General features: G+C 35.4%; 3 protein-coding genes across 5 annotated transcripts in view; 1 reads left to right on the top strand and 2 right to left on the bottom strand.

The window, feature by feature from the left end:
- LOC128261487 (probable G-protein coupled receptor CG31760) overlaps positions 1-9,664 on the bottom strand; it is a 32,346-nt gene extending 22,682 nt beyond the window's left edge. The window contains exons 1-2 of one of the 2 annotated variants that reach the window (XR_008268258.1): positions 9,642-9,664; positions 7,094-7,314 (exon numbers count right to left, since the gene is read on the bottom strand). The gene's annotated coding sequence lies outside the window, so the exon portion shown is untranslated. The remainder of the gene's footprint in view (positions 1-7,093; positions 7,315-9,641) is intronic. The other variant, XM_052995211.1, reaches the window with a different exon arrangement.
- A 3,474-nt stretch (positions 9,665-13,138) lies between these two features.
- Positions 13,139-15,477, bottom strand: LOC128261495 (gustatory and pheromone receptor 33a). Its single transcript, XM_052995226.1, has 5 exons — positions 15,411-15,477; positions 14,913-15,349; positions 14,250-14,651; positions 13,329-13,794; positions 13,139-13,269 (listed from the first exon to the last, which is right to left on the bottom strand). Exons 1-5 carry the CDS (start codon positions 15,438-15,440, stop codon positions 13,183-13,185), a joined length of 1,422 nt encoding a protein of 473 aa, XP_052851186.1. The 5' UTR covers positions 15,441-15,477; the 3' UTR covers positions 13,139-13,182.
- A 4,310-nt stretch (positions 15,478-19,787) lies between these two features.
- Positions 19,788-24,069, top strand: LOC128261505 (protein rhomboid). Of its 2 annotated transcripts, none has more exons than XR_008268260.1 (4): positions 19,788-20,079; positions 21,981-22,124; positions 22,724-22,893; positions 22,962-23,101. XR_008268260.1 is itself a non-coding variant. In XM_052995240.1 (4 exons), the coding sequence occupies exons 1-4, from the start codon at positions 19,840-19,842 to the stop codon at positions 23,181-23,183; spliced, it is 786 nt and encodes a 261-aa protein (XP_052851200.1). In that variant the 5' UTR covers positions 19,788-19,839; the 3' UTR covers positions 23,184-24,069. The 2 variants fall into 2 exon arrangements, 1 of the variants encoding a protein (XP_052851200.1); XM_052995240.1 differs by having other exon boundaries at positions 22,714-22,893; positions 22,962-24,069.
- Positions 24,070-24,099: the final 30 nt, after the last annotated feature.

Here is a 24,099-nt window from a genome sequence, read left to right as displayed (position 1 = left end):
CTTTGATTTGCCTGCGGTTTTTCTTTTTTACGACCATCCCAATTTTTTTTTGGTCCGAGTGTCGGCAGACGTTGAAGGAAATGAAACGTTTCAACGCCTTTTCACTGGCTTTTCTTGCCGGCTTTCCTTTCCTTTGCCTTCATTTGCCAACCGCCTGCGGTCAGAACGTCACAACTCAACTGGAATAAGTGAAGTTGTCAGTTGGCTGTTTTGTTGTTCCTGGGATTCCTTAAGCTGTTGGACTGTCATGTCATGTGTTTTGCATAATGCTCTGGACTCGATTGAACATTTGATTTGACATGGATCCACTTTGGCTTTTGTGGGAAAATTAGGTTGTAAAGATTGGTTCGAAGATTAAGTTTATCAGTGCCCGATTTGCCAAGGGTCTTCAAAATATGTATGCAACTTATTCTGCCAGTCTAATATTTGGGATAATATCAGAAATATGTTAAACTAGCAAAATCGAAAATATACTGCCAAGAAATCTTTTAACGATCGTATGCATAGTAAAAATTCAAATACAATTTTGAATAAGTTTTTTAAGTCTTTAAATTACAATAATTAAAAATTCAAAAATTTTAGTATTATTAGGCATTATTTACAGACTTTTAATATTTACATATTTCTTTTCTCTCTAGATGACCTAACCTCTTAACTAAATTGCCATTTATCAAATCAGCTCCGAAAATATACAGGAAAATATACAGGAACTTAGATAACAGCCATTTTATAAAGTCATAAAAAGGAAAACTCACAATAAGCTAAGCGAATTGAGAATGGTCGGCAAGAATAAAATGGGAGGCAAACCAAAAGTCATAAAAATCAAATCATTGCAGAGCTGAAATCATCGCATATGAGCGGGATAAATGCATTTCAATGGATTGCCAGATGCTTGTCGTCCTGTTTAGCGGGCACTTTCCGGCACATAAAGCACATGAAATTATTATGATCGAAAATCAATGACAAAGAAAACTGACAAAATCAGCAGAATGTGACTAAATCGCACAATTGCTGAGGGAGCGGACTGAATGAAAGGAGCTTTTTACTGGCGATCCCTAAATGGGGCTTAAAGGACGCTTGACCCTCCCCCAAGCACTGTTCCCATTTTAAGAGACGCACAAATGTGTAAAGCAGATAAAAACGTGCTTATGAAAAGGTCCCAGAAGGCATAGATATAGTTTATGCGATGAAAGGCAGCCCCATGGACCCCAAAATAAAGCCACTGGCCGAGAAGCAATGGAGTGGGAGGGCTGCCAAAGAGCTCAAAGTTTGTTGACTTTTTTCCTCAAATGAGGAAGTAATTTAACCCGTTTCCATTAACAAAAGTTAACTTTCATGTCTGCAACTTTGGACAGGTGCAAGTGTTTTTCCTGTGGCCTTTAAGGCAAACAAGTCGAAAGGCAACAGAAAGTGTCGTAGAAGCTGCAATGATATCAACCGAGAGCAGCAACAGCATATCAATACTTATTAGCTTAGTTAATAAGTTATGTTTTGATAAAAACGAGTGTTGTAATTACAGAAAACACTAGAACATGTATTTGGTTGTAATCTGTTTTTTAATTTCATAACAAAGTTATTTAACTATGAAAACTAGTAAATCTAAACTAACATCATATATATATATATTTTTTGTTTGGTACTTAGACTTGGCATTTATAATTATATTTAAGTAACACAATAAATTGTTGAGTAACTACTGTTGTTGAGTGATTATTAATGGCTGCGTTTTGAATTTCTCCGATTTGGAGTTATTTATTCATATTTATAGTAACTATTCCTACCTAACATAACTATTTTTAAAGTAACAAAACCATTATTTTTGAAAGTAAACTTTTAACAAAATCAGAATCTTAGCGGTCTGGCATGAAGCATCTTTTTTACCTCTGAAATCCATGCCAATGTCAATTTGTTAAGAACTTATGAAGGTCAATTGAAAAGCAATAGTAATATTAACAAGATGTTGCAAAAACAGACAAACCAGCTCAATAGACAACTGTAACAGTAAGACCAAAAGCCAAATGTACAATATTTTTCTAAAACGCAGCAACTTATAAACATGTTGACAAATTTTGTCTCTGCTCGTTTTATTCGCATTTTATTGTTTTTCCTTTTTTTTTGGATCTCGGCCCTTTTAAACGCATGATGTCATGTGAAACAAGAAAGAAAGCAAACTTCTGCAAGCCGAAGTTCATATACCCTTGCAGCTATTGCAAGAATTAAATATTTTTTAAAACATTAAAATTATGATTTACTTGCGTATATGTTTGAAAACATTGAAGCTATGATGATTTGCACCTCCATTATTAGATAGTTTTTTATATATTTTTATTATTTCTATGGGAGGTATATGATATAGTCGTCCGATTTTGAAATTTAAACCGTAATTCTGAAATATTTTACCATTACTATATGTCGAAGAACTAAAAAAAAAATTAAAAAACAGCAAAGTTATATTTTTTTTTTTTTTTTTCGATTGTTCCTATGGGAGCTATATGATATAGTCGTCCGATTCGGCTCGATCCGACTTATATATTACCTGCAATAGAAAGACAACTTTTGGGAAAGTAGCATGCAGATAGCTTTAAAACTGAGAGACTAGTTTGCGTAGAAACGGGCGAACAGACGGACGGACAGACGGACATGGCTAGATCGACTCGCCTAGTGATGCTGTTCAAGAATATATAAACTTTATAGGGTCGGAAATGTCTCCTTCACTGCGTTGCAAACTTCTGACTGAAATTGTAATACCCTCTGCAAGGGTATAAAAATGCGCTGAAGAACACAACTTGAAACTGGCGGGAGGAATGCGAAAAAAGTAGTGGGTGGCCAAAAGGGGAGCCTCACTAAAAAAGACTTAGTACAAGCAGCTGAAATAGAACGGAATTCGGGAGCAGCTGCTTTTGATGTCTTTACCCAGATAGCTGGAGGCGCTGGTCGGGAAGGAGGTTTTGACATTGCATTGCCCTTACGGCATAAATATTATGTATAGTGTACTTTATAGTATAGTATACACAAGGAGCAGGAGCCCACAAAGCTGGGTAATGCTAAGTAATAATACTGAAAAAGTTTTAGGCATTGCGATTCCTATATTATTTTCGTTTCACGAAAGAACCAAGAAAAAACTAGGTTTTACCTATAAACTGGATATATACTTATAAATTGTCAAAATTCTTTTTTATAAATTCCTACTTTAGTTTGAATTGTTAAAATATTTTATGGTACAATTGAATACGCTCAAAGTACATTTAATATATAAATATATATAAAAAAAATAGTTAGTGATTTTATTTCCATTTGTCCCAATTTATTTCGTTCTCCATCGGAAATCCTCTTTTAAAATATAAATCAAAGTTCATTCCCCGTGGAGCTCCAAAAATTTTATAGCTTACGCATGTCTTTTTATTACCTTACTATAAATAAAAAAGTTATGGTAATATTAAATTATTACGACATATCCATTCGACAGCTCAAAATACAATTACAAGTTACTTATATGTAAATTGCATGACCCACCAAAAGACTCCAAATATATATTTAAGTAACCAGCATGAAAGGGTCTTCGTTAGACGACAGCTTCAGTGTCGCCATCGTCGCTGTCGCCGTGTCAACTGCAGTTTGCATATAAATTAGTGTAATTAAATGTCGAACAAGCAATGCTATAAAGTTACAATAACAAAACTGTGGTTAATTGTGCTTTTGATGCTTTGACAATAAGTATAAAGTAAGGAGGGAAAAGGAACAAAAAGTAAGAGTGTGGTTATAAAACGTAATGACTCAACTTGATGGTACTTCAAATGCAGCACCGCCATAGCTCAAGTGCAGTCGTCGCTTTGGCAAGGAATATTATGGCCTCGCAAAAAGTTTTTTAAAACGAAAGAGTAAGGATCAATCGTGAAAAAATTATTTTATTTCAGCCTTGAACAACTTTTTTGATTTAAAGATAAGGTAAATAATTTCCCGAAAACTACAATTTTTAATATGTTTTTATTGTTTGATTTTATTAAATGTTTTTTTAACCAAATGGACACATAATAGAGAGATGTATATATCTATATGTTTTCTTAAAAATGGTATCCTAAAACCACTTTTATCAATTAAAGAAAATATTTATTTAAAATTTCTTTAAAGCCCAAATCCAATGTTTCAAATCTCGAATAACCAAAAATTGGTATTAATTTCTCCACTTTTCGCACGTTTCGCACTTTGGCGACCATTAAGTGCAGAAGCTGCCTTTAGGGACAGAAGACTGGCTTGTTTGCAACAGCTTCTTGGCACTTTTAAAAGGATTTTCCAACGTCAGTGTGTAGAAGGCAAGCAAAATTAAAATGGAAGCGCAAATTTGTTTCTGTTTGAAGGCAACTCTTTGGCGTTTGACTTTAGGGCTACGCCCCTGGACGCCCACTGGGAAATGCAAATGAATCTGCCCAAACAGTTTACAAAAATGCACGCCCTTGTGGATGCCACGCCCCTTGCTCTGGGTTTTCGACAAACCATTTTTGTTCACTTTGTCGGTATTTAGTTCTTTGCCTTGTGTAGGGAATAAAATGCAGATATATATATATATATATATATATAGATTTGAGTAATGAGAAAAGTTGGAATTGAGGGCAGCAAGGATTATTCATTAGCAGTGGCTGTGGCTCGGTTTTCAGCTGTTTTATGATTGTTTTTTGAAGTTTCCTTGCATCGCTAATTGCTGAATTAATTTGCTTTAGATCACAACTTATTCAGAAAAGTTTACCTTAAATGTAAATCATTAAAATTTGTTTTTCTTATAATGGTTATGCGGTAAATAATATTTAAAAGCGTTGCAAATCTTTTTAAACAACGCAGTAACATATATATATACAAAATTATAATACCCTCTGCCAGGGTATAATTTGTAATTCAGATTTTAAAATAACACTTTAAGACACGGCCTTTAAAATATTAATTTTAATTTAAAAGTAATGAGCCAACATAATATTAAAACTATTCTAAAATAAAAGGTGCACAATAAAATATAGTATTACTTGTTGCCCTTTTAACAACTACTAAAATATGTTCAATTAACTAATTATTTTTGCAACCTTGTTTCATTGAATATGTAAACAATTAAGAGCTATGTAGCTTTTCCCATTTAGATTATTGTTTTTCATTGCGGCCCATGACAGGACAATAACATTGTTATGCCACTTTGTCGTTAGGAGAAAACAATCGGCACATAATAAAGAAAGCTAATATAAGTCATTTGAGCTGAAGTTTGAGGGTTCGTGTTGACTGTTTCTTTACATGGCGATTAAATAACAATTTCATGACACCATACAAGAAGTAACATTTGTTTAAATATCTATTAATTTCGTAAGTCATTAATATTTATTGTCGATGCCAGGCGGAACCATGTGGCTCTTTTTTTTTTTTGTTCTTTACTGACGAGTATGTTTAACACCAGGGTAAACTCTGCCGGGAAATGAATAAGCAGCTAATAAGCCTTAAGAACACAAGCAGAATACCAGCACAAATGCACAAACACTCACGCCCATAAGTTCGTATACACATATGGCCTTTGCGAGGTTTATTATTTTCCCATCTCCCTATATTTTATCATTCCTTGTCAGCTGGTAGGGCATTATCGTCAGCCATCGAGAGCTATGATTGATGTGGAAAAGCGAATAAAGGCAGCCATATACTTAAACCAAGCAAACAAGGCTTTGTTTAATTAAAGGGCTACGATTTAACATCAAAGTTATACGGGTAACAGTGACTTGAGAAGATTTCTGTTGATCATTAATATGACATGAGTTTTCATTTGTAAATTTTTTATGTAAGAAATTAAACCAAGCAAAAAATTAAGGTCCAATTTAACTGTTGCATAAAGTCACACAATCATGTTGTTTAATCTTACGGAAACTTAGTAAATAGCCATTGTTACGGCACAAGATGGCAAACAACATTTGCCTCTAAATAACTATATACGTTTACGTATCTAATTTCCGACTCAGATATGACCAATTAGTTATAAAGCCTGGTTCTACAAATTTTCAACCTGTTAATATCAATGAAATAATTATTTTCAATTAAATCTTTCCCTTTTTCTAATTTTGCCATCAAACAATACTTTGTTATTATCAACAATAGCCACTAGCACTAGCCTTAAAGGCAAAATGATTTAATGCGATTAAAATTAGGGTACGTCAGGAAATAATCTTGTGACACAAAATTAGTCTATTAATAATGAAAGTGAATTGTTCATGTCAAATATTATTGCATTAGTTTGAGTGCAACTGGTTATATTAAATGCGGTAAATTTGAAGTCATCATAATTTGTAGCAGCATATTGTTTGAATTTAAAAGGTATATTTCGGATCATTGGTATGCATAATTATACTAAGGGTTGAGTCTGGTGGTTCAAAGTCTTCTCCAGGATCACAGCCCTGAATATTTATTTTAGTCTCAAGTGGAAAAGAAGGTGAACGAACGCATACACACAAGCTCGCTAAAATCCATCAATATTTATGTTAAGCATTTGTAGCATGCTTTTTCGCCAAGTCTAAGCCTTAAAGCCATTTAATTTTATTACACTTTGCGGACTTTAAGGGGCCAACGAGCGGTTAAAAGGTCTCCTCTTCTACAACCCCAAAAACTCATCGAGTAAATAATTTAACGGATTCAATTATGTACAATAATTTGGCATATACTCCACCCAAATTATATATACCCATGTATCCTGGGGCCTGGGCTAAATTTAAATCTCTTGAGGGGTGGTTGAGGCTCTCATTTTGATAATACATTTGATGAAGTTGAATATCTATTCCATACTTAGGGTAGCTGCTTGAAGTTGTTGAATGAATTATGAAAATTGGGTTAATTGTGTATTTTTGTGAATATGAAAAAAGGTTGTGGGCTGTTAAAAACCCTGACTTGGAGAAATGAGCTGGAGTTTTATAAGTTAACTTCATCAAGTTAACCTACAATTACGATTTATATTAATATTAATATAACTTTCTAATTAGCTTTTGTTATAAAACAATACCTTTTAATGGCCTGATTTTTCGATTGCATAAGATGAGAGTCACAGAAAAACTCATCACTTTTCTTATTTCTATTAACTTACCTCCTTTACCCGAAGCTCAATTCATGACTCTGACTTTTCTTTGCCTCTTTCAAAGTCAAAGACAGCTTTTCTTCCTTTTATATTTTTTCGTATCGTTTTATTTATTTGATTTCTTTGTATTAGTTATCACTGCCTTTGTTATTTTCACTCTATTATATTCTTCCACTTTAACGTTTTTTTTTTATTGTTTTGCGCTATACAATTTGGTGTGGAGCTGCTTACTTCTATGGTTACACAAATATTTGAATACATTTTGAAAATGGTATTTACCATTGTCAGCCTTCTAAATGTGTGAGGGCGTAGATTTGGCTCGTTACTTTGAAATAGGCATTATTTCAAGTTATGCTTTGTTTGCTTATTGAGTTTATGGGTAATTTATGCTGAGTTTATTATTGGCTTAAAATTCATTGAAGTGTAGCAAATATTTGTAGATTGTGTCAATTTTATTTTAGGAAAACAAATTTCTTTTATAAAAAACTTTTAGATTTCTGGCTAATAAATACATAGAATTCCAAATATTTTGCAAGGTTAAAACTAACACTTGAAAGTTGATCATGAAGTTGAACAATTAATGTTTTAAGTTGCTTAATCTTTACAAATATCGAGCGACATTTTGTGTAACCATTGTCTTTGTGGCGGCTTCCCGAACGCTCTTTACACCAAAAATGTAACACTGACAGACAGTTTTAAAAGTTCACTCCAGTTGATCTGGTTACAACCGATTCATAACTAAGTTATTTTATTTAAAAATACTTCCCTGTCAAAAATCGCATTCCTGCTCTTTGCAAGGTAGTTTGCAATTAATTGCAAATGCCAGTGGCATTTCTTAACTAAGCATCAGTGGAGCCGAGCACATATTATCGTTAATAATGAATGGAACTGAAAGTTTCGCACAGCAGACAAGGACAACGGAGAAAAGTTGTGCAAAAACTTTCTGATAGAGCAAAAAACTTTTAAATATACTCAAAATTTGCCAGCGGCAAATCTCGCGAGGAATTTGTTTGCTGGTTAGTACTTCGTAAATTGCCAGCAGCTGAGCTGATATATTTATGAATATAGCCGTGAACTGTCGCTAATTAAAAACCTAATTGAAGCTGCCGAGGAACCTGTTGCCGCCTCATTAGTGCGGAAATTTTCATCGGTTTGCCCGTCGGCAGCAAAGTTAATTACAATTTCTCATTCCGATGTAAATTTTATAGCTCAACAAATTGCCAACAGCGCATTAAACGCAATAAGACAAAAAATAAGAAAAAGGCAAAATAACACTGAAGAAGAAATGGAACAGAAATGCAAAGCAATTTGTAGTAAATAAAAAGCGGAATGCTGAAATGGCGCCCAAATACGCAACTCAAACAGGAAGACAAACTTTTCACGCCCCCACAACAAACTCCCTTATATTATACACGTGTATGTATGTATATACACTCACCCAGGGCCAATCCACACAGATGGGGCCAATACATTGAAGGGGTAGTCGGGGGACTTTGATTTTCATGACCAAGTGAAAGCAAGACGTGAATAAGAAGACGAACAAATGCTGGGAAAACCAGTAAAAGCACTTTCTTTTTGGCATGCAGAAGGTTGAATGCTCTTAAAAACAGTGAAGTTTGTTATAGGGAAAGTTGCAAGGACTTCCGCAGCGGTAAAAGCAAAAAAAAAATATTAAAAAAAGTGAACTATTGAAGGAGATGACTTCTTTCTATAATATGTGGTAAAAAAACACAATAGTTTACAATAAATTTAGCTTATGGAATTGAATTCTTTAAAATGAGCTACAGTCAGCTACGGTCAGCATTATCGAAAAAGAGGTGTTCATTAAAAGGCTTCGTTGATATACATAGTTTTTGGGGTCTCATTTTCTTAAGAGTATCTTAAAAGTATTTTGAAATCCTAAAAAACCGGGTTAAGCTTTGAACCTTTTAAAAAAGAAACTTGAAATAGAAAAAAAATTGTGTTTACTTAATCTTTAATCATGCCAATGTATTTGAATTTATTGAAATAAGACATTGAAAATTTGAGTAAGGCTAATGAAAGTACAAATTTATAATTGGAACAGGTCCTCCTAGACTTTAATGCAAAGCTTGCGAAATTCTTGAGTTTAACAAAGCGCTTCAAAAACAACCTGCAAATAAAAGTCAGAGGCAGACACACCATTTCTGTCTAGGTGAAATTTATGTATTTCTTATTTTTTCTGCCGTTTTACTTTTTGTTTTTTTGGGCAGACGCCCACACGGCGCCAAACTGCGCAGTCTGCTTTTCTTGGTTATTCAACAGAGGTTGTAACAAAACAATTTTGTTATTTCTATTTGCTTAAATTGTTTTAGTTTTATATTTGGTACTTGTTTAATATTTACACTAGCTAAACCTTTTTTTTTTTGCCGATTTTTGTTAGTTTTTCTTGGAACTTATAGGAAAAAATTAAATTTTTTGTTATGTTATTATGGTTTCTTTAGTTCTTAAACATTGGTTTTCAAAGCGACCGCACAAAAACTTTCGTTTTCCTTAACAACAACACGAGCCACTGAGGCTGAAACACCCACACACTCACTCTCGCACACTTAGGCTCTCTTAAAACGATATAGTTTACCGTTATTCCGCTAGGGCACAACCGACACACTCGAAACTCCGCCACGAACTGTCCCGTTATCCATGGCTCCTGCTGAAGGAAAAGTTGGCCTCGTGCTTTTTCGCTCTCTCGTCATCTTTTTCCTCCCGGCAGCCCTCACCCTCTCTCTCTCGCTCGTCTGTTATCAGTTTGATTTGATTTCGCCACGCAGTCCTCGCACAATTTGCCTGCGCTTGGCCAAGGGTGACTGCGTCCTCAAGGATGTTGGCAAATTCACCACACTTGTCGCTCGGCTCTCTCTCTTGCTCTTTTTTGCCGCCACCTGTCTCTTTTTGGCGATTCTGTCTCGCTCGGACAGACACCTGTAGTGTGAAAGCTTTCAATTTGTGTCAGTGTTGTCATGATAATGTCAAAAATTTGCTTACATCAATTTACATCCTTAATTCTGACCGATACTTACAAACAAAACTAAATACTCCAAAATTCTTATTAAAAAAAAACATGTTTTTAATTGTTTCAAGATACAATAGACAATACAAATGTCTAAAATTATTGAACGTTAGAAACAAATATTTTTTATCAATTTTAAATTCCTATATTTTTGTTTTAATAATAATGATTAAATATTTCAGAATTAAAATCGGGAGACTTTTTCATACAGTTTAGTGAAAAATCGGCATAGCTTCACTGTTTAGTTTTGAATAAATAATGTTTAATTTTTTGCAATGGCTTTCCAAACTTTGCTTACTTTCTTGTTCTTTTTTGTTTAATAATATCTAAAATAAATGTTACAAGCGCATCACTATAAAATGTAAATTTAGTTTTCTAAATTTAAGAATATTTTTTTTTCTCCACATGTAAATTAAGTACTACCGAATTCTTTATTGAACTAACCGAATAAAGAAGCCGAAGTGAGGTTGGCTTACCCCAAACGATTTATAAATAAAATTCGCATTCATTCAACACACTAAAATGGTGGACCCACCGGGAGGTCTTTTCATGAACTCCTTTCCCCGAAAAACCATTACATTTTTAGCCTCAATTACTCAACAACAGCAACAACCTGTTGTCATTTGTCTGCTTGGGCTCCCTTCTTTTCTGGCCCTCCGTGTTTCCTGAATGACCACTGCATCAAGCGTTTCAGTATAAAATTCACTCCCGACCAAATGAACCCTTAAAAGTGCTTTGACATTTCACATTGCCTAGCTGGGGTCACGTGGCTGATGCTGAACTCTTCACTTACTACTTAAAAAATGGCGAAAACGTTTTCCGTTATAAGGGAACAAACAAATGCCTGATTAATTATTATTAGTTTAAATTTTGCTTATGAATTTTGATAAGTTTTTAAAAAATATGTAGCATACTTTTCAACAAAACTTTACTAGAGCTATATTATACCGAACAATTACAAATTTGGACTTGTTATGTCTTTGAAAGTACTTTCATTAACCTTGTAATATTTTCCCAAATATATACAACGCAAGGATTATTAGTATTTTATTTTAAAACAATATGTATTCTTGCATACTAAAATTATTTTATACTTATTTGTGATAAATATTATTATTTTAAAGAACTGAATCTTAAATCTGGCAAATTAGAGCATATTTTTTTAGGCTGCCAAGATCCTGTTCCCACTGTGATTTCATACCGTTCTTATTTCGTTGAAAAGCAAACCATTTTGGCTTTAACCTACTCTGGTTTTGACTCCCTTACCCTTACCTTAGCTAACCTGACCCCTTGTATCCAGCCATGTCCCAGAAAGACTGCCAGCAACAGTTGACGTAATTTGCAGGTAATATGTGTGTTGCCTGTTGCTTCTGTTTCCAGCCATTTGTGTGACCAGGACAACCACATTTCATCCCCTGTCTCCCCAGGTCCCTGTGGCTCTTTATTTATTTCTCCTCCATGGAGGGCTCGTGTGCAAACGAGCCAATCGAGCCACATATTGATTTACATGTTCAGGATGTGTTCTAGTAGACATTGAAACCAAACAGATAGCAAAAAACCATACCTAGTATAACTTATAATTAAAAATATACCATATTTTCACATAACATTTCAATGGTAATTTTAAAATGTTATAATAATCATGCAAGAACAAGGTGTTTCTTACATATATGGAACAGATTATTTTTAACACAATTTTTTCTATATATTGAAAAGACCAAGGTATATTGCAATACAAAATTTCAAGAACTCTAACTTAAAATGTTTTTTTTGAATAAGTTTTTAAATTAAAATTTGTTTATTGATCGTAAGTGTAAGCCTTTCTGAACATTTTCAGTGCATTAATAAATTGTGAAATGTAAGAAACGCAGTATGTCTAGCTGGGAAATGTGTAAGAAAAAGAGACGGAAAGTGTAACAAAAAAATCAATTAAATTGAATACTCTTTGCACATGATGGCAATTAATTGCGTTTCTTTGCTACACTTAGGTGGTCAATTTGCCCTATTTTTTGTGACAATAGAATCAACCAAATCGTAATGCAGTTTACAATCTAACCTCATTCCTATCAAATGATTTGCATACAAAATGGGAGGGAAAACATATTTCTGCTCACATTTCCGCTGCACTAAACGTGATTGAAAGCGGAAATTGCTTCATGTTCTTTTTTTTGTTGCCGCCGAGCATCCTTTCTCGTCCCTATTTTCAATTTTCCCCCTGTTTCTGGCTTCCGTTTGATGGCCGCAAACTGTGGACTGGGTGCGGAAAAGAGGCCCTGACTGATGACTGGCAAATCGGGTTTTCAATTGACATTTGACAGAAATTGCGTTAGTAACCTCTGGTGCCAAGCCTCACCCCTCTTTTGGCATTCTTCACGGGGAGTCCAAAGTGTTGGATGATGCGATTATCACGGAACCTAACAGAAGCCTTCGTTCCCTTGTAGATTAACTCTGCAGTTCGTTTTGGGTACTCTGAAAAGTTATCTTGGGCTGAGTGATTTATGGTAAATGTCGGAAATGGTTTTCAAATTTATTGGCTGTCCCTATAATTAAACAGTCAAAATTTACTCAGCAGATGTATTAATCTAATCGAATGTAGATTTTAAACGATTTCGTTTTAAAAATACATGATCTAATTTATTCCCTCTTTGATATAATATTCTTCAAGCATTTCGGAGGAATAAGGTCATGTTTTTTTATTTGTCAGCATTTATATTTAACAAATCAAAGCAATTATAAAGTTCTTCTCATTTTACCAAAAGACCCTTTCTAAAGCTAAATATTATATTGGCAAAAAACAATTGGTTTTCATATTTAAAAACAAAATGCAAATATTTTTTTTTGTTTATGATAGTTTAATTTAAAATTGTAGCAATATTCTTGTAACTGTATACTCAAGCCACATATATATAATAACATTAATAAATTTCATTTTTAACCGATTCTCTTTCACTGTTCCATAATTAGTAGAGTGTTTTCTGTTCGACTTTTCACAGATTGTTTCATAAAAGGGGGACATAATAAGGGATAAAAAGTTAAATTTAAAAAACTTTGTAATTGAGTTTGACTGGACGCTTTACGACATCAGGCCCTCGTTGCGCAAAATTGCAGTCATGTCAAATTGCAGCAAGACAATCAAATAGGATGTGGCTGCACTTACAGTCTGAAAAACTAAATGTATGAGTTCACCGAAATTAAAGGTGTATGCACCCAAATTCTCACCGAGAAAATAAAAGTGTAGTCCAGGGCAAACAATCCTATGCCATTGAACTGGAAAAAGCCCTCCCAGTGAAGAAACTGAAGTGTGAACGATTTCATTTTGTTGTAGAAGAGATCGTTGCTCAGCATAAAGGCCGGTTTCTTCTGCATTATTTCGTGGACTATCATCGCCGATTGTTTCGAGTGATTATTGGCATTGCAGCACAGTCGAAGCACAATATATGCAACAACCATGGTCGTAAAGCTCCAAATCACATACAAATAGGTCATGTAATCGAGCAGCCGACTCTTTCCGCCGACTATAAAGTTGACCTTGGTCTCCAGAAAAATCCCAAAAATGCTCACGACAAAACAGGCCGCCATATAGGGTACGCACTGTGGACCAAACTCGCCATTTGTAATTACGCTGAGCGACAGGATTTTGTCGTGCAGCTTGAAGAGATCTGGTAAATTGGCCTCCGAGGTAGTTCTAATTTTAAAGAAATTAATTGAGAGATTTATAGAAATTTATCAGACTTTTATTAACTTAAGGCTGTATTTTTAAAATAATATCGGGTAGTAGTTGCCATTTAGTTGCTAGTTTATTTGAATTTCTTGGATAAATAAAATAAAATCAACTTAACTAAAACAAAACAAAAACAAAGGAACAAAAATCAGACAGATTATAAGTTGCCCAGTGCAAAGGTTCTCCGGTTAAATATAATAATTATCCTAAAAAAAAAAAAAAATAATGAATATTATTTAAATGTCCTCTTCTGCAAAAATATTTAAACAAATAAATGAAAAAGTAAATAAGTATATCATAGTTGCATTTTAATATAAATTGAAAATACTAAGAAAAACTGGTAACCAAACAACGGTTGTAACCATTAATCAAACGTTTCTATTGTGAAACCTTAGCCGCCAAATCGTTTTCCCTCTTACCCTGTATTTTCGGCGATGGTGGCATTGTCATAATCAAAATCATCCTCGTCCTCGTCGTTGCTGGTGTCCATTTTGTCGTCATCGTTCTTTTGTTGGCCCACTTGGCGTTTCATTTCGCCGGCCAACTTGTGCTCAATGCCAAATTTCGTCCTGCCGTCCATGGACGTAATCGGCGTTATGGTCTTCCGCTCCTTTTTGCCCTCGCTCTCGATATCGAACACGGTGAGGGGGGCGTGGCGATGGCGCGCCTCCTGGTTAATCTTCTCGAACAGCGTGTTAATCTGCTCGAAGCGCTGCGAAATGACCGACACATGATAGATGAACTCGCCCTGGATGATGCTGCCGGCCAAGTACGGGAAACTGGACACCATGAACGGAATAAAGGCAAAGTGGCCAAAGGTGCTGTTGGCGGAAAATGCGGAAAATTTGGCTTTGGTTAAAGAGCTGTAAGATTGGCCATTGATGGTCGCGTTTGAGTTTTTATGCAGTAATTAATTAATTAATCACCGAAAAATTTCTATAAAACAATGTTCAGAAAATCAAAAGTTCGAAAACATTGTGTGGTAGTTATTATTCTACAAATTAAACATCAATTAAAACTCGTAGGGATATTCACTAAAGATTTTCGGCAATGGGGTAAAAATGCAAAACAGGAATACTCACAGATACAGGGATCTAACGTCATAGTACAAGGCAAAGGTAAAAACGCAGAACAGGAACAGCCAGGTGAAGTGGTAGATCACACTGTGCTTCACCGCGGTGACCTTGACCTTGTTCATTTCCGCCAGCCGCTGACATTTCTGGACATCAGCGTCGATGACGTTCAATCGCTCGTCAAACTGCAGGAAAAAGTCCTTGCGTCGATAAAGGCTCATCAGGGTAATTGTGAGATATAGGAAGGCTCCCAAGTGCATGAAGAGGTGGTTGCTCAATTTGCAAACACTATTGCACGCGTCCAAAAAACATAGCCCAAAAACATGACTCAGGTTAATCAGAAGGTAACAGGCTATATACAAAACAGGCACAATATACATCATGGCATAATCGACAATAAAGTTGGTTTCCGATTGCTGGCGATTCAGTGGTATGAGGCCTATGACCTGAAATATATAGAAAAGTCGTTTAAATATATAATTATGTATAAAACGAATTATTTGTTACCATTGAAAACCAATTTATAATTTGAATCATTTTGCTGGCTTTATATTGAACGCCGTAATTTGGTAACCTTTTCCCTTAAGATCTCTTTTTGTACTGCCGCTGCCTGGTCGGTTATAACTCCAATAGGGTTAGCAATTACCTTATGTACTCGCTCAGTTATTGGCATAATGAAAACGCTTATACACAGTGTCAGTATAGAATAATGCGCATATGTTTATGATAAATATCTTCAGAGGGGAGCCTAAAATGCTTTTAGCTTATTAAATGTGAACCGAACTGTACACCATGAGAAATTATTGAGTGGAAATTAAGTTTGAAGGCTAGTGAATATTATTGTGCTTACATGGTATTTTTATAAAATTTGTTGTATCTAGGAAATATTGTGTCTAAGCGTTTACAAGACTTTGTTTTGTTTTTTTTGTTTTTATTTATAAGATTCCAGAAATGTATAATAGAACCAATAGGAAAAATAGCTAAAAATTTGTCTATTTCATAAACTTGAGCGGACCACTCAAAAATTGAGTTCATATTAATTTTTTTGAGTGCTTTAACAATTGATCAAGTAATTTATTGATTAATAACATTGTTGGCTAGTCTACACTGCAAGGTATTTGTTATAAAGATAACAAACTATTAAACTTACTCAGTTCACAAATTAAATTATTTATAAAGTCCTGTATTTAAAAATTACCTATTAATCTATAATGATTTTGTCATCTGCAAATTCCCAGGATATTTACACACACTCGTGTTCCTTTCCTGGCTTTTGTTTTGAGTCCTTGAAATTTAATAATTTCCACATATTTTCACCGTATTTTACTTGCTAATTAAACAATTATAAGTAAGACCCGCCTAACACTAAATTAACAACTAAGACAACACCGACAACAACCCCTTCCCTTCGCTCTTAACCCTCGTCTTGCCAACTAGCTAAGACGTTTCTCGCCTCAGAAAACCAATTAAAAGCAAAGCCCTTCCTGGCAGCAATAACTGGCGACAGGGGACGCAGCAAGGTGGGGGAATGTGGGCCCAAGCCATGAGATGATAAAATGCAAATTTCCCCTGAGTTGGGCATTGAGCAGGGAGGCGGGGGTGCGGATAGAGGGGCTGATGGGGCTTACAACAGTTACAACTAAAACAAAACGGCAATGGCAACGTGTAAGGTGTTTGCCGCCTGCTGTATGCCTTTTGGCCCTCTTAGTTAATAATTGAGTTTGCATCGTAGGCACGCACCAACCAGCATTCACGCACACATATTCAGCAAGGGACTTTACGAAGAAATGGGTAAAGAGAAGGACGAACGTCCTTAGCATCTTACTTATGCTCATGCACGCCCCATGGACCGCAGAAAGGGCGGGATGAATATGTTCTAGAGATGGAAAAATAATTGCCACGCTGCATTAGGGAATCTATAAAAATCGTAGTACTGTAGTACTAGTAAATACTGTTTGTTCGTATGGCTTTAATAATGTTTATATTTATTGTATATTTGGCCTTATAAGTTCTGCAGTTTTTGCCTGCGCGACTTCTTTTATTGTGTTGGGATTTAATTTTTTTTTACCTAGCCTGGGCATGTTACCATCTTTAGGCCGTGGACACATGCTTTGCCTGTGAAACAAAGCTTGTTAATATTTGCCTGTGAAGAATGTCGGCCCCGAAATGCGTATTTTGCTCAACGCCTTATCATCGGAGGCTTTTCCGGAAAGGTCTTTTAAAACGCTGCTGAGTTGCTGCTGCATGCAAATTTGATGCGCACATTAGATTAGTTTATTGTAGTGCTTGGTAGTGATTGTTATTGCCTGTGGAGTCCGTAATAAAACCGCCCATCACTGCTGGCAAACTCTCGAAAGTGTTACCACTGCGCTTTATAGACGCCAATCCGTTGAGATTCCTTGGGGCCTCTCGGATTTACCCGACTTGGGTTGCTTTATTTTGTTTTGTATTCGCTCCCCTTGGCGGTATCAATAAAATTGCGGTCATAAACTGTGACCATAATGGTCTTCAGTCGCTGCCACGCCCCCTTGGAGCCAAGTCACTCAATAATGTGGCACACTTAGTTGCCTCTCTTTCAACATTTGCCGGTCTTATATTGGCTTTCCTTTTTTTTTGCATTTTGCTGCCCTGTAATGAGCTTGTTTGCTCAAGATTTGTATCCAAAGATTTGCCTAAACGTTATTTGCTTCCTTCAGTTGGCTGTGGGGGAGTTTAGGATTTGAATTTGGGTGCTGCTAAAGTGGAACATCTTGGTCCTGTTCAACCAAGGAACGAACCATGTGGGCTGGGCAAAAATTATTTTAGGCCCCTGGGGTTTCACTGGCGTGTTGAAGTATTTCGCATACTTGCTTTATGGGAGACCCTCATTTGGTAAGTTATTCGTAGGCGAAAAGTTCTTAAGTGGTTGTAAAAACATGAAAATTATCTTCTTAATGATTGAAATCTTCTATCTAAATCTTCTAAATTTAAAACGAAGAAATTTAAAACACAACAAATTCATTGAAGATGTCCGTTTTGAAATATATTTTTGAATGTTATTAAAACTTAACAAAATTAAATTTTGTTTTTGGTTGTGTTAAACCCGTTTATTGGAATTTAAAAAGGGATAAATATTACTTGCTTACAATAATAACAATTGTTTAAAATAGTAACAATTTAATAATCAATTATATGACTGCATACTTTTGTAATGTTTTATTACCTAAAAAGGCATAATAGTGAAACAAATTTGTGTCGTGTTTAAAAATTTTCAAGTTATACCTGAACGTTTTAAAGCTTAGTCGATTTGCTCCTTCTTCCGGTGGCTTAGTGACATGTAAACCGGGTTCGAGCTAGTAAAGCCACACAGACATATCAGACACATCAGCCGAGATAGGTTTAGCCAACTTTCCCGCTCTTTTTGGCCTGCCGCATTTGTCAATTTGTTGTTTTGGGTGCGTTCCCTGCTGTTGTGGCAGGCAGCCGTTGACTGTTAATGACTTTTGGCAACTCAACCAGTCAGGGAAGTTTATGACAAATACTAATATAAATTCACTTAAGTACAATTGCAGTTAAGGATATAGTAAGTGTGTAAGGAAACTAAACAAGAGATTACCAACTACTATTGGAGAAAACCGAATTTTGATTTATACAAATAAAATATAAGGATTAACTAATTTAAGTTATTTAAAAATATATTGTGTTAATACAGAAAATAACACCGCATTTAAAACATTTCCCGACCCCGAAAATAAATGCTACTTACAAAAAATCAGTGTTTTTTTAAAGGACTTACATATTTAACCGCGGCTGTATGATGTGACAAGTGTGTGTTTCCTCGTTTATGTGTTTGCTTTATCTTAGTTCAACGTTGCGTCAAACTTAACTAGCCAAACAATTATTTCCAACGCTCTTGTGTTATACCCGTCTCTTTCTGCATTTCTATTCCGCATTGCTGCTATCTCTTTCGCTTCCGTCCAGAAGCCAAAAGTGCTTCTTATTGCTTGTTACATAAATATTTCATTAAAAGCCATTCATAACCAAGCATTCGGTGTTGACAGCCGCCTCCCACCATTATCGCCCACCACGTGTCCAGCCCGAGCGAGGCGACGAAAGAGACGGCTGCAGGCGAGTGAGAGAGACGGGGCGAGCGCGGAGAAAGGCAGAGAAAGCTTTTCACCACAATTCTGTGTAAACAAGTCGCTGGTGTGTTGGGATTGTTCCTGCAGCTTCTGTGCAACGCCGTTCACATTAAAATGTCAAATGCCAAGGATGGGGCTGGGCCAAATTCAATTCGAGCTACAAGTTGACTGGAATATAAAAGTGTTTAGTGGTGGCCCCCTGGGTATCTGTGACATTTTAGTTTTCAGCCCTCGAGACTTATCAGCACAGTCTATAAAAGCTTTCAATTTATCTAAATGTACTTCACCCAATTGAAAAATATATTTTTTTTTTTTGGGGACTTTGAGACTTAAATGTAAAATTAATTTTACAATGTCAAATTTTTAGTTGATTTAAATTTTTGAAATATCAAACAAACAATTATGATTATAAAAAAAAATGTTCGCTTATTCTGTATTTTGGAAAATTTCTACTTACTCAACAGCATTAAAGGTAAAAGTGACTTTCGCTTGAAATTTGCGTTTCGAAATGCTTACATTCAGTTTAAAAAAAGTCAATCCAAAAAATTGTTTGGAAAATATTGAGTATTCCACATATACAACTTAAAATAAGTTATAGACAATACTCGAACCCACGCTCGCCTAAAACTATGCTATCTGAGATTCTAAAATCAGTTTTATGGCGAAAACTTTTACTGATTTGATTGCCGTTGCCGTCAGCGTCAGCTGATCGGAATGGATCGTGGGGTTTCGGAAGAACAATCACCCATCGGGCCTAGGCCTAGTCGCGCGTTAAGCGTTCAGCGCATCGGTTGTCGCCGACTTCAAATCGCATTATGTCTGCCCAATTGGAGGGTAACAATGCCAGTGAAAATAATAACAATAGCGTCAAGGATGTCAGACTCCTGCTGCTGCCAGAGACTTCATCGGTTGGCAATCCGACAAGTGTCATTTCCCGCACTCAATTGCAGAAGATTTTCATTGATGACCTGACACGGCCTGGAGATGTGGGGAATGTGAGGAGGAAACGTGTGTGGCGGGTGCCCTGGTTTATTTTGCTGATGTGTTTAATGCAGGTTCGATTTTATGCAGTTGCTCCACTTGCTCGATTTCGTCTTCTTTTATTTTTTACTTGCCCGCAACGTGGCGTATGAGTGATGTGTATATAATTCAGAAAATAATTTGTTAGCGATGGAGAGCTTTAAACATATAAGAGAATATATTCATTCTATAAGTTCGTAATCTAATAAATTACCTGTTAAGGTGCCAAAGGTGAAATTATTTGTAGTGCGTTTAAAAAACGTATTGATTGCGAAAAATTCAATTGTTAATTCAATGTCGTGTGTGTTTAAATGAAACTTGATTGTTGCAAAGTGTAGGATTTTACTTTGATTATATAAAGAACTTAATTGTCAGAAACATGTAACTCTAAGAATTTAATTTTATTCCGACTCATATTTTACTAAACAAAGTAAGCAGCAGTTTTCTTAAAAATGTTTGTTTATAATAACGCGTCTTATAATAATGGCTCATTGATTTGATTTGTTTTAAACAAAACCATTCCTTTGTTTTGTTTGGGTTACCGGCGCATGGTGCCACTGTGTGAGTGTTTCATAAATTATTCCTCCTCAATTCATTTGAATTTTCATTCACTGGAAAATTGTTTCAACTTTTATTTGTTTGTGGTTTGGACCAAGCGGAAATTAATTGATAAATTGGATTTATATATATTTTTTTTTTTTTGAGATGCTGGCTTTTCTTTTTTGATTCAGATGCTAAGTTAATTAAACCGTAAACAACTGAGAGCCAACAATCTTATAAATTAATCAAAATGTACAATTTTGAAATTTGTATGTGAAAGTCTATTTGATTGAATTAAGGCAATCGATATTGTTAATCAAACTTTAGAATATGAATTTATTTGTCGTATATAACTAATACAGTTTTTGAAGTTTTTGACTTCTTAGTAATCCAAATTTAAAGTGACATTAGTAATATGTTTAAGACGACTTGGCCTTGCTTAATTAGTTATTGAAGCTATTTTCAGTGATTCTGCCATCTAGTGTTCCACCGCTTAATCACTAATGGGCTCTTGGCCAATACCGCTCCCTAACAAAGTCCCACAAGTGTGACCCATTTGGTGCAAGACTCATTAATTGATACCACGATGCATGCGTAAAATACTCAGTCTGCACACTCAGTTGTGCCGATCGGTGATCGGCAAGGTTTCATTGTGATGCCCAACCCACAACTCTGTAATGATTGCACAATCGAACGCGTCGCTGGACGGATTTAGCTATATTGCCATTTTAGTCATCGAATCGATCGAATGTTGCAACTTGCAGCTCTGGCATTTGTCATATTTGGTGGGATCGGGATGCATGTTGCACCGATTTGGTGTCACAGCCGTGTTTTGCGGCTGCTGTCAAGTCATGCGGCGCACATTGTGCGGCATCTCAACTCAACACTCGCACTTCTCAGTTGGCCAAGTGTCGATCGGTTGAGCGAAAGTGACAGGCAATTGCCATGACACTGTTCAGCAAAGTTGAGGGAGCTTCGATATGGCAAAGGCAACTGACTTTGACCAAGTCAGATAAAAGATAAATAGATCTTATATTTGGCTTTCCATTATATACTGCGAAAATGAAGTACTTTTAACCCTACATTGTTACTTGTATCTGCATTTTACGATAGCTACCATTACCAACAAACTCATGTGTAGAAAAATGTCAGATATTGTTTATCAGAATTTTGTGAATTTTAAGGCTATCAACTGATTAATCATTAACTAAACAGTTACGTATAAAAAAAATGTACACAGCCTGTTGAATAGAATGAATAAATTTTAAAAACGGATACTAGATTTGCATACTTCCCTGTAGTTGATTAATAAAACAGAATTTTGATTTCAAATATCTTGTAGTACGGTGCGGTGTAATTAGAGTTCTTCCCTCTGTCTTTTTTTACAATCCACCAGATATCATTGCATTCGATTGCTAATGAGTGCATGCAAAAAAGACTGATCTTTAAGCCGGAGTGGAGCGGGGAGTGCTGGCGATTACTGACCTATATGCTGCTCCACTCCGATTATTGGCATCTGACCCTCAACATTTGTCTACAGGTGAGCACGAACTACCGGTCGAATGCAAGTTATTGCGTTAATTTAATACAAAATTTTGGAAAATTTATTTTATGTTACTGTATACATATAACACATGTATAAACATTAATTTTATTCTTCCTTTTTGATGGAGGAACCGAAAAGTTTACACAGTCAAATATTTTTGTTAGGTGTCAAGAATATGTAAATATTTGCCTTTGAATGAAGAAACACCATAACATTGGCATATTTTCATCTAACGTTTTAAGCTTTAAGTTGAAGCTTTAGTGATTAGTCTAAGGTAAAAAAAATAAAACAATATATTTTTAATTAACTTTCAAGCTTTAAATTTAAGTTTTTAAACCTGAATCTTAGAGTATTGTTACATATAACGTTACTTTTGTTGACTTTTTAAATGAAATAACTATATAAAAAAGCTTATCGATTGATTTTAATTTAGTAATGTATATAACTTTATTATTTTCAACGTGTAAATTAATTTTTATTAACTAAGCCCCACCCAATAAGGCTGAGAAATACATTTGCAGTTTACATCTTTGTAAAATTCACCTGTTGTTGCTCCGCTAGTAATGGTTAATGTCCCTGCCAGTGCTTTATAGGTATCTGTCTGGAAGTGGAGCAGGGTCACTGTCGCCTGGCCGTGGTCTATATAGTGGGAGGCGGTGCCGGTTCGTTGGCCAACGCCTGGCTGCAGCCCCATCTCCTCCTGATGGGGGCCTCCGCCGGGGTCTACGCCATGCTGGGAAGTCATGTGCCGCACCTGGTTCTGGTCAGTCAGCTGGAAACCGCAATTTAATTTTGATTTAATGTTTACACGATTCCCACTTCGTCGAATAGAACTTTTCGCAGTTGTCGCACCGCTTCGCCCGCATCGCCGCCCTCTTGATCTTGTTCCTCAGCGATGTGGGCTTCACAATATACCACTTTCGCCACAATCACAATCGCAATCCGCGTATCAGTCTGGAGGCCCATATTGGTGGAGGCGTGGCCGGAATTCTGTGCGGTTTCATCGTCTACCGACGCGCCCGACAATCATCTCAAAAGGCCATTTACTTTTAGTCTCAAATTAAATAAATTATAATAAACTGTTAAGTTTTAGAATAAACATCTTTCATTCACAGTCAGTTTCCCCTTAAAACTTACTTTAAGTTGTTTATTAATTTTTATTTGTATTTATATATATTTGATCTGAACATGTTAATCTCATTTTAAAAGGCCCATAAATATGCAATATGAACATTTGTAAACAAAGTTTATCCTAATCACTTAATTAAGTCCATCAAGACGGAAAACTGAAAACTTTAAAAAAGAAAACATTAAAATTATTTTTCTATGTAAAGAACATGGTGTGCCATTATACTGAACTTTAACTTCAACAAGTTCAAAAACTATTTCTTTTTGTTATTATTCTGTCAAGCACACTGTCTGTCCTGAATTGAAGAGTCAGCAAATATTCGTTTTATTTCTATTATGGACTGTCTATATTGTTTGGTCACAAAAACCGTTGTAAACTTGTTATTCTTCGGTGTTTTGAATAAACAATAATTTTACACCTCATAAAAGGGTGGGCAATTTTTTATTGCTGATTTTTATGTGCTGTTTACTTGCCACTCAACTAATTGGCCTACACTTGTTAACTGAATGCCTTCTATGGTGAATTAATTGATTACTCATCAAGTGGCTTGGTTAATTAATGATATTGGAGACAGGAATTTAGAGGCAGGTATTTCATAAATATTCTGTAAGAAATTTCGATGTGAAATGTAGCTATGTGGCTGACACTGATGCATTAATATTAATTTGTTGCAATTAGTTATGTGGACAAATTTGCAACAAGGCTAAAAAAAATAAATATTTATAAAGCACTTACCCTGTTTATTTTAGAAATCATTTGGATTTTATTCTTTTATTTTAAATGTTAATTTAATGTTGTAGTGGCGACTCATTCATTATTATTTAATTATTATTCAGCACG

The sequence above is a fragment of the Drosophila gunungcola genome, unplaced genomic scaffold, assembly GCF_025200985.1.
Source record: "Drosophila gunungcola strain Sukarami unplaced genomic scaffold, Dgunungcola_SK_2 000001F, whole genome shotgun sequence".
NCBI lineage: Eukaryota > Metazoa > Arthropoda > Insecta > Diptera > Drosophilidae > Drosophila > Drosophila gunungcola.
This window is presented reverse-complemented; position numbering and strand designations above follow the sequence as displayed.